This window comes from Anguilla anguilla, chromosome 6 (assembly GCF_013347855.1).
Source record: "Anguilla anguilla isolate fAngAng1 chromosome 6, fAngAng1.pri, whole genome shotgun sequence".
Classification (NCBI taxonomy): domain Eukaryota; kingdom Metazoa; phylum Chordata; class Actinopteri; order Anguilliformes; family Anguillidae; genus Anguilla; species Anguilla anguilla.
Window position 1 is genome coordinate 51,446,211 of NC_049206.1, and position 15,750 is coordinate 51,461,960.

At 41.6% G+C, this 15,750-nt stretch overlaps 1 protein-coding gene across 1 annotated transcript in view; it reads right to left on the reverse strand.

The window, feature by feature from the left end:
• Positions 1-15,253, reverse strand: part of nkain2 (sodium/potassium transporting ATPase interacting 2) — a 107,796-nt gene extending 92,543 nt beyond the window's left edge. Inside the window, exon 1 of the mRNA XM_035421737.1 lies at positions 14,016-15,253. Coding sequence (XP_035277628.1) covers positions 14,016-14,069 — 54 coding nt within the window. The 5' untranslated portion in view covers positions 14,070-15,253. The remainder of the gene's footprint in view (positions 1-14,015) is intronic.
• Positions 15,254-15,750: the final 497 nt, after the last annotated feature.

A 15,750-nucleotide genomic window follows, 5' to 3' on the forward strand; every position in this document is an offset into this window, starting at 1 on the left:
TGGGGAAAGCCTCTGGTACTTCCCATGCATTCATGCAACACTAATTAGACCACTGTACCATTTTCAGTGTAAAAAGGTACACAGATATAAATATATATAAATAAAAATAAAAACCCTTATCTGACCCAACAGAACTGTCCTAGCACTACTGCTAATACTGCTACAATGACAACCATGGCTGATAATACCACTACTGTGGCTAATATTACTACTATTTCTACTACTACTTCTAATGCAAAAAGCTACTATAATAATAACAAGGCATTACTCACAATTATCCCAGGCCAGGGCCCTTTGTCCCTTACTGCACCATTCCCTTATCCCACTATTATTTCAAATGACGGATGCATCCCGGACAGGAGAGAAAGCGTTCTCGTCACATTAGCAATTCCAACCAACACCCATAACCCGCAAAACCCACCCCAAAAAACCGCGGAAGCAAAACGGCCCCGCTCCGTCGACACCGATGCCGGAGCGCGGGCAGCTCGGATAATGATCGGCGGCTCATTGTTCACCGAGGCAAGGCACTTCACGACGGTGACAGGAAACAGAGGGGGAACTTTCAATTGTCGAAAATGCCCCTCCTGATGCCAGGGCCATTAGCATGTTGAGATCTCTATTTGTCTTGACTGGCAGCGATACCGAGCCCGGCGAGGAAAACAATAATGCTCCCCGACATGCCTGACCTTTTCCATTAAAACAACGCGCCTCACTATACAGGCAGCCCCCACATCTCATTACCCTGCTCAGCACCTTGAGCACCGCCACCGCTTCACCACCGGCCCCCGGCTTCACTGGAAAGCCGGTAATTAATTCCTCTCCATTATTCAGCGCCAGCCCTTGGGTGGTGCCGGGGAGAACGGGCGCTGCGGTTTACAGGTGTTTGGGAGAGGTCTGGTGACATGCTGGAGGAATAGTCATTGTCATAAATACAGTTACATACACACATACACCAACACACACCCATGCAGTTGTAAAAATGCGCATACCAACACACACACACACACACACCGTTAAATACATGCATATACCAACACGCACCCATACAGTGAATATACACATACTAACACACACAAACGAACATACACACACACACACGCGCACACACACTGCACGATGGAGCGTTCAGCTGAAGAATAATTATTCAGTAAATATATGCGCAAAGTTCTTTTCATGTACAAATGTTTTACACACAACAATTGCAGATGCATTTTTAATATGAAGTTTACACAGTACCATCCTGAACAAAGGGACAGACCTATGTCAAAGAAAACATGTGACATTTTAACACTAGAGGCTGGGGGAGTGTAGCATTTCCCCTTAAAATGGGGATGTGACATTTCCCCGTGGTCAGGTAGCTGGAGAGCTGTGACCGGTGATTCACGGCACCTGAAAAAGCACGCCGTTTCAAAGCCCTCGTTCGAGATGAGTCTGTTCCTTACCACGGGGCCCTGAAAATGCCATTACTCCAGACCCCTTCCGTGGTTCCCCTCGCAAGGTCACAGGAGCGAACCAGGCGGCCAGGCGCAGCCTCGAGCGCTCTTTGAATATAATCAGCATCGCCTAACAGCAAACGGTAGCCAAAAGGCCTCTGAGAAATGATATCGGGTTTCCTGAGGTCCTTCCAAGCATTTTAATTCCGGAAAGTCATAGAAATGTCATCTAAGTGCCCAAATAGCCCACTACTTTTGGAATGCCACAGAAAATGACTCAAACCTAAATCTATATATTTTTTTTTACAACGACTGAAGTATGTCCATCCTCCTTTGCTTGATATAATTTTAAGTTTCTAAAACGTTAGTGTGCCGACAATTTACGCAAATGCATTTGAGCAAACAAATATTATGAGAGTCATGCGCCTCATTCGATGCGTTTTTCCTTAAAAGGACTTCGACTGTTACAGACACAATTCTCGAAAACCTTTTGTTTTTCCTAAAAATGTGACTGAAAGGTCACGAGAGAAAAAAAAAAATCTAATTTATGTCAAATACCCTGTCAGATTTATTAATTGCGGACAAGTGAGAGGTCTTAGCTATTACCGCTCCCAGCTGCCATTATCGACATCTTCGAAATTGCTGTTGAAGGCTGAGGCCAGGGGCCCCACAGGGTGCGGTCCCTGTTTGCCGAGAGCACTCATGTGGCCAATCTCGAGCCTGGGCGAAACTCTTGACCCGTTTACCCAGAGGTGAAAAACACAATAAGGAGGCTCCGGGAAAGGGCCGCTGGGGATTCTACGCGCGGTTAGCTCTCGGGGCTACGGCGAGCGAGCCCGCGCCAGACCGCGTCACGCGGCGGGAATGACGAAGCCTCGCGTTCCAGAAGCCGCTTTAATGGGTGCCTGTGATGACGTGGCCTCAGGCGGCCGCCATCTTTTTCTTGTCTACGCCGTTGGGCAGGTTGGGCGGGAACGGCCGTACGGCGACTGCACCGCGTCGAGTCGACGACCTCATCGTGACGAAACGCCGCCAAACAGCATTTCTCACACCGATTGGTTGACCTTCACACCATTTTCGCTTCCCAGCACAAAGCTGACGGGTATTCACTAAGGACCTCCACAACTATTCAAATTTCCTTAATGTCACAAAAAATATCAATCCCTCGTAATTTCCACCGATTTCCGAGATTTTTTTTTCCATCTCGGTTTAGAAATGAAAAGTATACCTAATGCCACTAATATATTCTGTGAAGGATTTACATCCCGCACTCCGAAATATAATCACATTTGCCCCCGGTGAGAAGGAGTCCTTCTGGCAATGCCCAAAAGCATATTCAACATATGATCAGTCACAGCGATCTGTGAAATAACGTAATCCTTCAATCCCCATAACTGTCCCGTGGAACCAACCTCATGAGAATGTGTCATTGCTGTGGATTTCATTGGTGGTCTTCAGGCAAAAAATTAGCAAAATCCCAAAATGTCCCAAAAAGCAAAAAAGTCAAAATGTTGATTCCTTTGAAAAGTCGGGAAAAAAATAGACTTATATATGCACAAATATATCCACAAAGTGGGGTTCAGAAACCTTTTGGTTTATCACCTTTTGAAGAAGAATAAATGCATGGCTGATATGATTATTTCAGGAAAATTATTCATTTATTTTTTCATATAAATGCTTGCTGACACTTATTTAAAACCATGGACAACACAGAATAACAATGGACCACAATATCTAATGACACACAGTACTATAAGGCCCTCCAACTGAAAATTGGATATCAAGATTCAAATAAATAATTAGACCTATATGCTTCTGGTTTGAGACATCACAATTTTTATAATCATCAGTTGGCTCATGCTCTTATCCACAGCATTTGCTAAAAGCTCCTCGCAGAAGTGCTTTGAACTTAAGTACAACAAGAGAGCAGCAGGGATAAGCAGTAGGAAAGAGCCATGGATCTCGCTAAAGTGTGAAGTCACTCACGGAGCACAGCCTATGTGACCAGCAAACGTGCAGTTAAGGTCCACGAACAGCGGATGACACTCAGATTCTACCTCTCACCCAAGAGTGAAAACAGGGAATTCAAGCTGCTCCTTACTGACAGATCACACTTTTGAATTGCTTTCACAGATCTGGCACCCTGGAGTAACATCACACTGGTCTGCAGAATCTCTTCCAATGGAGCCCAGAAAGGTAATGATTGTGTTACCTCAACAGGTACTGTTGCCCGTATATATTAGGCCTAATCACTTAACTTGCGTCAGCTGGAAATGCTTAGCACTAAGGTATAATGTGTGGGAAATATCAAAACCAAATTAATCTGCATAACTAACGTGTTTATCACAAGTAGGCTAGATACTGGTAAATTGTACGATAAAAACCGAAGCAGTGTTCTTGTTATATTGTTAAAATAAAAGAGAAGAAAAAGAGAAAAGATGGACAGTTGTAAATAATCAGAGGACACCCGAGTACACTCACCTGCTAAGCACTGTATCAAAGAGCGCAGTCAAGACTCTAAAACACAGCTGGGGCAACGGTTCCACCACTACCCTTCAGGCGATTTGAAAAAAAAAAAAAACGGCATTAAAAAAAAAAAAACCTGAAAATAAGCATGCCGAGGATTTGAGCGGTGGAAATCAGAAAACGGACAGAGGAGACCACACGCTGCACCCCGGCAGCGACCTTGGGCTTGGGAGTTCTTTCGGTATTGCCCGAGAAATTAGATCTCACACCTCCCGCCTCATATCACTGTGGAGAAATCAGGGAGCAAATGCTGGAGAGGCCCAAGCATGCCCCGTTCGCAGGCAGCTTTTCTCATTTCTGGTCCCTGGGGAGAGCAGATTTTTTGAAAAGGCCGTTCCCATTTTCTTCAGCAGTCCGAGCCTATTGTGTTTGCAAAGAGCATTACTGACTGTAATATCTCATTAAAATATCAAATTCAGAGTCTCCGCTGGCACGGGCGGGGAACTCGGACAGCTCCAGCTTCAGTGCCACTGTGGTTAAGTTAAGGCACAAGGGCAGGATTACGTCTGCTTCTGGTTCACAAATCACTGAGAGATTTGGCGACACGTAAAGGAATCATATTGACACCAGAATAAGAACGACAGGCGCAGATTTTAATTCACACTCATTTCCACCGCTGTCTCATTTCATATAACTGCCTTTGCTCCAGTCCCAATGGAATAGAATTTTCTGCATTTTACAGTAAGAAAGAGAATATTCTTCTGCGCTGACACTTGGGATTTATCAGAGATAAGAAGTCCGTGGCATTATGGCTATTCATATTTTCCGAGAACGGCACATAGAAATGTTTATTATTAGCTCAAATACTACAGATAAAACAAACGTTGGATTTTTTTTTTTTACAAAATATACAATGGAAGGAAGCCAGGTTCTCAGTGCAAGACTTTGGGTATTTTATGTATTATTTTTTAAATGAACATTCTCCTCTACTGGGATGCTCATGTACATATAGTATCTCACTGTGAAGGGAATGAACATTTCTTAAGATCAGGCAAAATGACTTGACTTGAATAGCCTATATTTTGTACAATATCCATTTACAGAGATGGAAGTTTTGTTGAAGCAATTCAGGTGAAGTACCTCGAGCAAGGGTGATAAAGTAAAACCCTATCTGGGTTTTAAACATGCAATCAGAGGGACTCAAGCCCATCTCCTCATCTATTATGTCACACCATCATACTTTGCAACACTACATGCCGCCATCAAAAAACTGCATTGACATTGACATTCATTTTAAACACAAGAGGCATTTACAGCCACTTCAAAGGTTTACGAGATGAAGCAACCTCGCTTTCATTTAGATCTGAGAAGTCCGCTAATAGTAACACAGCTGGCTCTAAGTACTACCCAATAATTAATGGTGAAGAATGTTTAAACCCCTCCTACGGTTTCTCACATATCTGGTTTTGGTGGAACTGAAATTTTCATTCGCACCCAGTAGGGCGACTTGTCCTCAGAGCGATGGGGAAAAAGGAGGTGTCACCTCCAACGATAACTGCTTGTTCATATCTTCTCTGGCTGCCCTTTATCTAAAATCCACCACACATACCAACATTGTTTACCCCTCAGGTTATCCTGCTTTTGCCCTTCAGAGTATCTCAAATGTTCCCTCGGAAGAGTAATGATCCTGGCCGTCCCTGCTAAAAAACTCTCAGAGCATCAATATGGCCCACGCATCCTTTTATTCGCGGGTACGAGTCAAGTTCCCCTGGCTTTGTGAACTCTGCTACCTGATGTCCACTCTCGCCAGCCAGGTTTTCAGCTCTTTCAAAACATTTAATCTGGTACAAATGCCTCAGCATGCGGGAAGCCTTTTTTACTCTCTCTGTGAACCTTGGCAAAGCAGAGAGCAGCAAATTCATTTAAAATTCTTCTGTGCTTAACTACTGTGCAGCATTGCTTTAACTGTTAACCGCCGTTGCTAAGATATTCCCGGGACCGAAAGACTTGCACCTAACCTCGGACCAAAATTGAATTTAACACGCGCGGATGCGAACAAACAGACGCCGCCCGCCTGTCCTTGTTTGCACTAAGAGCGTCGTCCCTGTCGACAGGACGGGTGAAATATGTTTGTCTGGCGTTGTACGTTAAAAGGAATACAAATGCACCCGCATGGGCGATGGTATCTCCCCCGTACCTTTGCCTTCTCTGGTATTTACTGCTCTTGTTAAGCGCTGAGCGATTTACCGCATTTGAAGAGCCATTAAATCTTTCTGCCGTTTCGGAGATCAGTCGCCGCGCAGACGGGGCGGCTCATTGCATTCTCCGCGCATCAAGGTCCCCCCTTCTGCTTGAGTGACAGGTTTCCGTGGCGCTACCTGTCATCTCCCGAGCCACAAACGCTATTTACCTTCATCTCTTTGACCGACTGCTCCTCTGAGAATTCCCCAGTCTGCACCGGCTGACAGAAGAGAATGTGAGATGCAAGTTGCTGTTCTTCTTCTTCTTTTTTTTTTTTTTTCCCCACACAGAGTGATTTCTGTAATTTGTGGAAAATTGACGGGTATGTCAAATGAATGAACATTATGATGACACAACAACAAAGAGTATGAATCACGGGCTCTTCAAACTGTTATTGGTACATGAACACATGAACTGAACTAGACTCTATTTATAATCAGTTCATCTTTTCATGGTAAACCATTTCCTGCAAATTAAACTGATGTGTAATGCTTAACAATACACTCTCTTGTGGCTCATGCATTCCTTTTAACACAGGCATAAAAGTAAGGCCACATTTTACGAGGGAATTGTAGCATAGCCTTTAACAGTAGAAATGTAGGCCATGGAAAATAAGGGATGTTAGTTTCAATGTCAATGACTCAGTTCATTTAACAAAATTTTAGACTGTTGGGTGGCATATCAAGGTTACGCACTAGATTTTAATGCAATGACCATGGCGTGAAACTAACCCTTGAACATGACAAAATTTATATTCAGTAATACTACTACTACTACTACTACTACTACTACTACTACTACTACTATTACTACTACTAACAATAATAATAATGATAATAATAATAATATTGTTATTGTTTTTATTACTATTATTATTAGTAGCAGTAGTAGATACATAGAAATAATGATACAGTCATGATGTACAATACATTCTGAATTCATGGCAGAAAACCCAAAATCAATAATAGAAAAAGATTAGGCCTTCCAGCTTAAGCCTGCAGCCAAGACATTTATTCATCAAGACTAAACACACAGGGGCATGCTGCATTTCACTGTCCTTTGTCCTTCGTGTAACAAATTCCATACTCTTATTTTTGCTTCTTATTATTTTATTTCATGGCAGTGGCCACCGAACCTAAAACGCTGATTTGGAAACAAACACACGCATCGCTCGCTTTAACTCATGAGTTCCAGACTAAGCACGCTGACACATGAGTCCTTGTTTTCTTGGCCTTTGTGAATAAATGGCTTAGCTGCAGGCCATTTGTGCTTCTCTAACTACCAATTCGGCCAGACACATCGGAGTAAAGAACACTCAATGAATAATTCATTAATAACCAAAGCAATTAGCTTAAACAGGTATCACCCTGGTTTCGGGGCAAAATACTGATAATATTAAGTAGGACGTTCTCCAATCACTTGGCCTTGACCAAATTATACCGAGAGGACTGACAGATATTTTAAGCAACTTTATATACCCTATTTACTTTAATTCCAAAATAAAGAGCTCTATCAAAATGCTTCACCTTTCCCATTGCGACACTATCCTCTTTCAGTCTGGGAGGGGCGGGCAGTCGGTTCTTTGTTTCACCACGCAATCCGCGAGCTACGCGGCACAAAAAGACTACGCGACTGGCACAGGTGGCGCGGGCAGATCGCATTTGCCTCATCAGCCGGAGAAGTCACTACTGCTCAATAAGGCAAAGGGAAGGCCCTGCCAACGGCGGCCCCGGGCAATGCCGCGGTCAGTCATGCGTCTGCGCGCCTACAGGACTCGCAGTCGGCGCTGGCCGGCATCGATGCGCCGAGGACGAGCGCCTCTGCCAGATACGCAACCCAGAAACCCCCCCATCCCCCCAGGACCGACAGATATAAAACCTGCCATTCACCAAAATCAACAGTGACAATTGACAATTAAACTCTACTCCACCTGCCAGTCATGTATTGACTCACGGACAATGGACATTGCACACGCGATGCACAAATGAGTCACATGAGCGGGTTAGACCAATCAAATCACTAGCGAAAATGCACCACGTGCGTAGTTCAGGTCAATAAGAAAAGAGCGAATTGCGTCCAAAGAGAAACTCGAGCATAGCTTTCCCCATTTAAATGGACAATAAAAATGTATTGAGATTAGAAAAGTGGTAGAAGGTCTAAATATATTTCCTCAGATGCAATCCTTCATCTTCCATTGTTCTGGAGTACAAACTTTGGGTCATACAACCATATGACAGAAATAAATGGCATATAATAAAGATCAATATCCATTTTCAGACAATTTCTCACCCTGAGAACATTATCACGCCCCCTGTGAAAAATCAGTAATGTCAAGGGATATCCGACAAAATTGGAGCCACATTTTAAACATTACTGTCACTTCCAAAAGGCAGAATGTTCCAGCTATCAGAAAACTACATCAAAGGCATTATGAGATAAATTCAGATGTGAAAACTCATTTCACTAAACTTCTCTTATACTGTATATATTAGTGTAACAGTCTGTAGAAAGTCTGTAGAAACATGTCTTTGAATCCCTAGGAGGAGAAGAAAAAAAAACAACACATTTCCAACAATAAAGAGTAAAGAGTTTTACTTTGATACACTAAAACGTTTGGCAAAACTCCACTTGGTACCTGAAAAACAACACATTTACAATTACAACCCTAATGGAAAATAACAACGATAATGGTCATTCATTTGTTTAGGCATATTTATCAGAGGTTACTCTTACCTCTTTACCATTTACACAATTGCACAAATTAATGTGCAGTATCTTGCTCAAGGCCATAGCTGCACATCTATCCCAGGATTTTAACTCACAGTCCACTAGTTGATAAGCCTGGGCCTTTTGCTGCTTCCCAGCACTGCCATGGTTTTATAAGAATACACAGTACTAATATTCTCAGTTATTGAGATGCAGTCACACCTTATATATGTGCAAAATAAAGCTGATAAAAAACAATGGCCTTTTTGGCGAGTGGCTTAAAACTTGAAATTGTCATTCCCTTCACCTGAGCCCTACCCCGGGCAGAGGCTAACCTGAACCCGTTCACGAATTTCAGAGTGTTCCACCAAAAAATATCAATATGTCACCCTGTATAACATCAATTCAGAGAATCTCACGCCACAGCGTATGTGGAATAAGAATGAATAGTGGCACTATCAAAAACATATCGAGACTGCAGAGTTGGAGAGGGGAAATTGGGGCTAGGGCAGAGAAATGTAGAGATTTTCAGCAGCTGTGTATATCAGTGGAACCTTTTTTCAGACTCAGACCTCTTTGAGAATCTGACGAAAGTCATAGACCCCTTCCCCAGACAAATGTACATAGGCTTGAGGGGGTGGACCCAATTCACAGTTCCCTAGGGATCCATGAAGCACAGGTCACGAACCCCTGATCTAAATGGTTTATTTTGAATAATCTTTTTGGTAATCCAAAGAAGTTGAGTGTTTTCCTTTCACTGAGATCTAAGCAGAAAACTTTCATTTTATTATCAATTTCAGTGTCATTTTCTGAAAGCCTATTACCTTTGAAGTTGGGGAGATATAAGGATCAGAATGTTCCTTTTCGTAATTGCCTTTCCGTGTTAAGCCTAACTGCTACCTAACTGAATTCTTAACTATTTCTTTGGTATCAGAACATTTAAGATGAAAGATTACAGATTTAAAGGTGGTGGGGGGGGGGGGGGGGGACCACACAAGTGGAAAGCTCTGAACACCCAGTGAGAGACTGGTTAGCAAACTGGCTGTCAGAAGGATAACCTTCCGCACTTGTTCATTCAGAGTTCAATGGCAACACAGTATAGGCGTCAGTACAGTACGGTCTGAAGGTTTGGCATTTCTGTAAAGGCACCATTCGATAATGAGTTAACACCAGATTGAATGCTTGCCAGTGTTCACCATCTTACGGCGGTCACTTTTAAAAAGGGAACTGAATAATACTGAGGGATGCATGCTTAATCTATACAAAGTTCCATTATTTTTCATTTGACATTCTCAAATGAGACTCTGCAAGTGGTCAATAACTAATTTTAATAGTGCGTGGTTGACATTAGTCCATAACAGTGCCTTTATTTTCCAAAATCTCATCATCACCTCCAGTGTACAATTCATACAGCACTGCCACATGAATACAGAGACAAATAATCATTGTACTGTAAGTGTGTTTCTGTCTTTGTAGTTTAAGACATTTCAGAAGTGTCTGTGAAAGCAGGTGAGAAATAATGGGTCCCCAAAATAACAAGCACCATAACACCACTGGTTGGGAAAGTATTTATGAAGCTGTCGCTCATAAGTCACTTTTTACAACCAATTAGCATGGACTACCAATTTCAGTTCAGGAATTGGATTTGCAATACCACTGCCATTCTAAAGGGGAAAAAAACTGAATATAAAATAAAGTTGATGAATGAGGTAATGCCGACTGCTTTAACATAGCTCTCCATTATGGGCATTACCTCTGCAAATCAATAACCAGGGCAGATTCAAGCTGAAAAAGTCCAGCGTTCATATATTAACAGGAACACAGCATCCATCATGACAAATGCCAGCCAGGAAAATTACACTGAATTAACATTGTTTCAATGCTGCCTGGGCAGAAAGGCCTGACAGGATTTTCAGTCTTCAATATTATATCTTTGGTTGCTTTTTCTCTAATGTTTTTGACTGAAGCTAAGAAATCTAATGGATTACTTAATGGTCGTAAATTAAACGCTGTACCATAAATAAACACAAATTAATGCTGTAGCGTTTGTTCAACAGCGGCAGTACACAGGAAACATAATATTTTATGTGACAATGTGCCAAATTTTTATGCTATTTTTTAAATTTTTGTCAGACCTTCCATTTAACCACCAGTCAGCCAATCAGAAATAACCATTTCATATCCCAGGTCGAAACGACATCTTTTTCTTACAACCTGTTCTTAACCACTGAGCACCCACTGTGTTCAATACCCTTTAAATTTCCATTTTTGATTATCCTGAAATTACACTTAGGCTGATGGGAATAATGCTTTGGGGTTGGACAGGTAGAACTCTCCCAGGATTAAGGCTGTCATGGCAACTCATCTGTCTGCCATAAAGCAGCATATAATATGTGGAAAGTTCACATTTAAGAAAAAGTAAACCAGCAAGTCTTTTTTGTCAGTGAATTGCTTTAAATGAACACAATGACGCAGTGGCAAGCTGTTTTTCTGGATTCCACAGCAATACACACCAGAGCAAAATCACTGATTTTATCTACAAGTATAAAGCAGTTCCAATGAATGACCCCCATGGACTATTTAGGAACCATTTCCAGTATTATGGTATATTTTTTGGGGGAAAAACTCAATGAATTCTGAGAACATTTCTCAGGTATTCCAGCATACAATCAGCTTTTAGCACTACAAACAGTAAATATGTCACAAACTTGTTTTTGTGCTATGTAAACATTTATGCCTGTTTCTTTCTGCATACTGTTGCTTACATAAAACCACAAACCATGCCTGGCAAAACAGCTATCCACCCAACAGTAAGAATAAATTAAAGGGTGAAATTAGGTTTTTTAGTATCTGGAAAAGAAAATAAATAAATAAATCAACTTAGTGATTTTACCAAAAAGTTGTGTGACACGCTTTGAAGGTCAGAGCTACAGAAAGAAAATCCAATGATGAAGAAATGAGGGATTACTAGATGCGGGTAATAAATGACTGTGAAAGGTCAGGACAGTCTTGTGTGTAGTACAGACCAATGGTCAGTGTTAGGAAATGAGTAAAACCTCTTCCACATCTATTCCCTGACAAGTAACCAGAGTAGTTAAAATTGATGTTAGAATATAGCCTACTGCTTTCATTTTTTATTTATGGAAGTGCAAAAGCATGAACAAACTTGACTTTAGAATAGAAAGTGCTGGCTGTATGATATCCACATCAATTTTCACAGTTCTTAAACTAGAAGTGGACTGTAAGTAGCCAGTGCTATACACAGCACTACCTCATGGAGGATTTTAACATACAGCATCCCAAATTTCTGTAAGGCTAGACTAAGCTCTTATTAAGTAACTACAGGGCTTATTTCAGACTCTTTTTTTCTGATTGGGCCCTATATCATGCACAAAGACACGAAATAACCGCCTACAGCTGCTCTAGGGAGATCAGAAAGTTGGGCTGAGTAAAAAATTCAAGGGACGTGTCATGCGGGAGTGATTAAACATAGCATCTGGTAGGCGTGGTGAGCCTGTCAATGCCCACCGTCGGTTTAGTGAAATTGTGATTCACAGTGATCACAGCACTGAGACATTGGAGCAAACACTGACTGGCACTTTATGTGAAAATATTACCGATCAAAGTGTAAAGGGTTCAATTCTGATTCAGTTTACTTTCCATAACAAGATTATTCCCTTACCGCCCACCCGCTAGAAAAACACAAGTCCCATTCAAACTGTGCTAGGAAACGACCCACTATTAATATTTATAATGGTCAGGTCTTAAAGCATGCTTCATAGCTAACTGTGTTATCTTTTCCACAGGCTGTGCTTTTGAAGTCTTTGTCAAACATGATTGGATAATGTGGAAAATGCTTCAGATTTTTAGATGTGGTTGAGGGCATACTGCTTAGCATGTGTATAATGCAAATGTCATACTTCGTAGGCCATAGTTTTTATAATATTAAATGAAAAAAACGAATGTGCCACGATTAATTTGAATCTAGATTGCTAAAGGTAATGTCAATTTATCTACAATTCATAATCCTGTTCAGGTGATTCTCTGTTGGATGAAAGCAGACCATCTCGTGCTTTCCAACACTTGGGAAATTTGGCACCACATAATAAATTTGACAGTGATCTGTAGTCCACATAAAACAGTTCCAACAAAGTGAAATTTACCCAAGAATTTAATTCAAATCTAAAAATAACAGAATCCATTAGTTCTGCGTAAATATCCACATTTTGCATTATTTCAAGAATTCTTCCCTTTTAAGATGTAGAATTATGGGCCTGTACGACTTAACTCTACCCATTACCTGTCCACATAAAAAGAGACCATAACATCAATTTGTGTGCTCAAGGGCAGAAATGTGAATGTGCCTCAACAAAATGGCAAAAAGAAGCACATATAGATATAAACAACAGCACAAAACTAATAAAGGTTTTTTAAAAACAAATTGGGTGGTTAAAGAAGAGGTACGAATATCCTTGTTGAAAACACATTGACAGAATACACTAATTTACTTTGACTTCCCTCTGGTGGAAACTATTAATATTTCGAGAGTATTTTAAACCAATCGGCTTTGTCCAGGCTGAGGTCAAGGAAAGGAGTAAGATGAACGCGCATAGAACTGCGCTGGCTTCAGTTGTGAGAACCCCCCACTTGTTAAATGATGCAACTTGCTGGACAACAACGCCAGGTATTGATATTTCGGTTATTCGATAACTATAAAGCCACATTCTCTCTGTTGATGCATAAGATGTATAATCAAACTTGTGCGGCTAGAATGCATTTTCTTGTGGTCTAGGCGAGGTCAGCGCGCACCTACATCTTGGCAGTTTCCCTGCAATCTCGTCTGGCCCCGTTTGCTAGTACATCTGGTGGAGAGCTTCTCTCCAGAGTCACACGCGATAGCAAGAGCAGCTGTACGTGCGTCCCTTTGTGTGAGTCTGTGTGCGCCCCAGTCTCGTCTACAACCAGTACCACATCAGAGCTTGGCGTTTTCATCAAGTAACACAAATATTTACAGTAGGTAACTTCCATTCTGACATATTAGGGAACACCGTGCTGGCTTGCATATTGTACGGTACTTGTTTATGCACAATATAAACATTCAGTAATGTCCCCTTTGCTATTAGGGAATGAATCAATTTTGAATAGCAAGTACTTTTAATGGTAACTTACCAGCTGCATCCCACATATAAAGGCCAGTGTACACCGGCCACTGCAACAGCCCATGATTAACCGTCCACTTAGGATTCCCGTTCCACGTGGATCACTGTAACTCCAAAATCCCCAATCCTTTTGGTGTTGACCAAGCAGTTCCTGTGAGCGTCCACACCGTGCAGGTGACGTGCTTTAGGACCGATTCGCTTCCACGCGCTATTCATACATTAGAATTGTCTTGTTAGAATACCTTCACTTCATGTCTGTCACTTCAGAAGACATGAAGGAAAAAGATTGTATCCAGTTATAACGGTATAGAAACACAACCAATAAAGCTTCTAAAACTGTTCATCCAACTGGCTATCTTCACAAACAGTTCAGGTTTTCCGACGATTAAATATCAGGCAATCCGAGAATAAATTTAGAAAGTGTTTTTTTTCCCTGGTAAATTGCCTATTTATAAATAAAAAGCTGTATTCAGAGATTAAATTCTGGTTAATGCGAATAAACACAAAACGCGTGCGTACTGACACCGCTTGAAGCTACCGATAAATGTTCGTAGGCTAAATTACTAAACAAGTAAAACTACGAACCATAAAATCACTCCGTCCAAATTCCCATCTCATTGTCCTGTGTAGATGAACGATGCCAATCTTTTCAGTGCAGCCCGTGTAATAGACAAAGCATTAGTGTTGTTTACTGCGATGAAGCTGCTCTCTTCGCTCCTCCCTCCACCGATAGGTTGTCCAGGTCTTAAGATACAACAGATTTTACTCAGTTAACGACGGCAAAAGAAAGCAGCTTGTTATCTTTAATAAAGAGACAGGGCAGTGTGGTCGACGAATCAAGAGCGATAGCTGACGGATCTCAGTTATGTGCGTTCCTTCAGCTTTGTCACAAGAAAGCGGCACGGCAAAGATTGAACGAGAGATATTTCCAGTTCCTGTCCGAGATCGGTAGAGCTGAACAGTATGTATCTTCACCGCTGAAAACATTCAGCTGCTGGATTCATTGCACCGCATCCCCCGTGCTTCATGATTTTCAGTAGTAACCTAACTATCAATAGTAATGTAATTATGATCCCTGACATAGACACTACGGCAATCACAGGCAAGCGGACAATAGAGAGACGCTGGAGCACCTTGTGCTGCCGCCAGAGCAAACCATCTGACGCTCCAGATTGAATGAATCGCACGCAGTGTCATTCACGGCAGGGAAGCGGCTAGGTTCCTTTCTCACGCTGAGCCTGAGACTGATGCGATACACCGTACTGCAAAGGATATGGCCATCCATATACCGGATTAGCTTTTTTTGCGCCGTTTCTCAGTGGGCGTGAGGGGTTATGATTATATGTGATAGTAATGGTTATTAGTGTCTGTTCATGTGAAATCACGGAGGCGTGTTCAAAATAGTATAATTGAATGGATGGATATAAAATCGCCTTCAATTCTTATGCAAAAGCCCATTTAAGTCTGGAACAATCGCATTTTATCGTCTTTTGTTTACTTATATATGGGCTGCACTTCAGTTTTACGGTTTTCACCGTAAACGTGAATGTTTTGAAAAAAATATAGGGATCTTATTATATATATTATATATATATACACACAATCATCATTTAGTCAGTTCTCTCTCTCTCTCTCTCTCTCTCTCTCGCACACACACACACACGGAGCAGTGTTTATGGCATAGCTTAATTATCTCCATAATCTTGAGCGACAGTATCCTGAATATACTTTCTGATTTTCTGAGG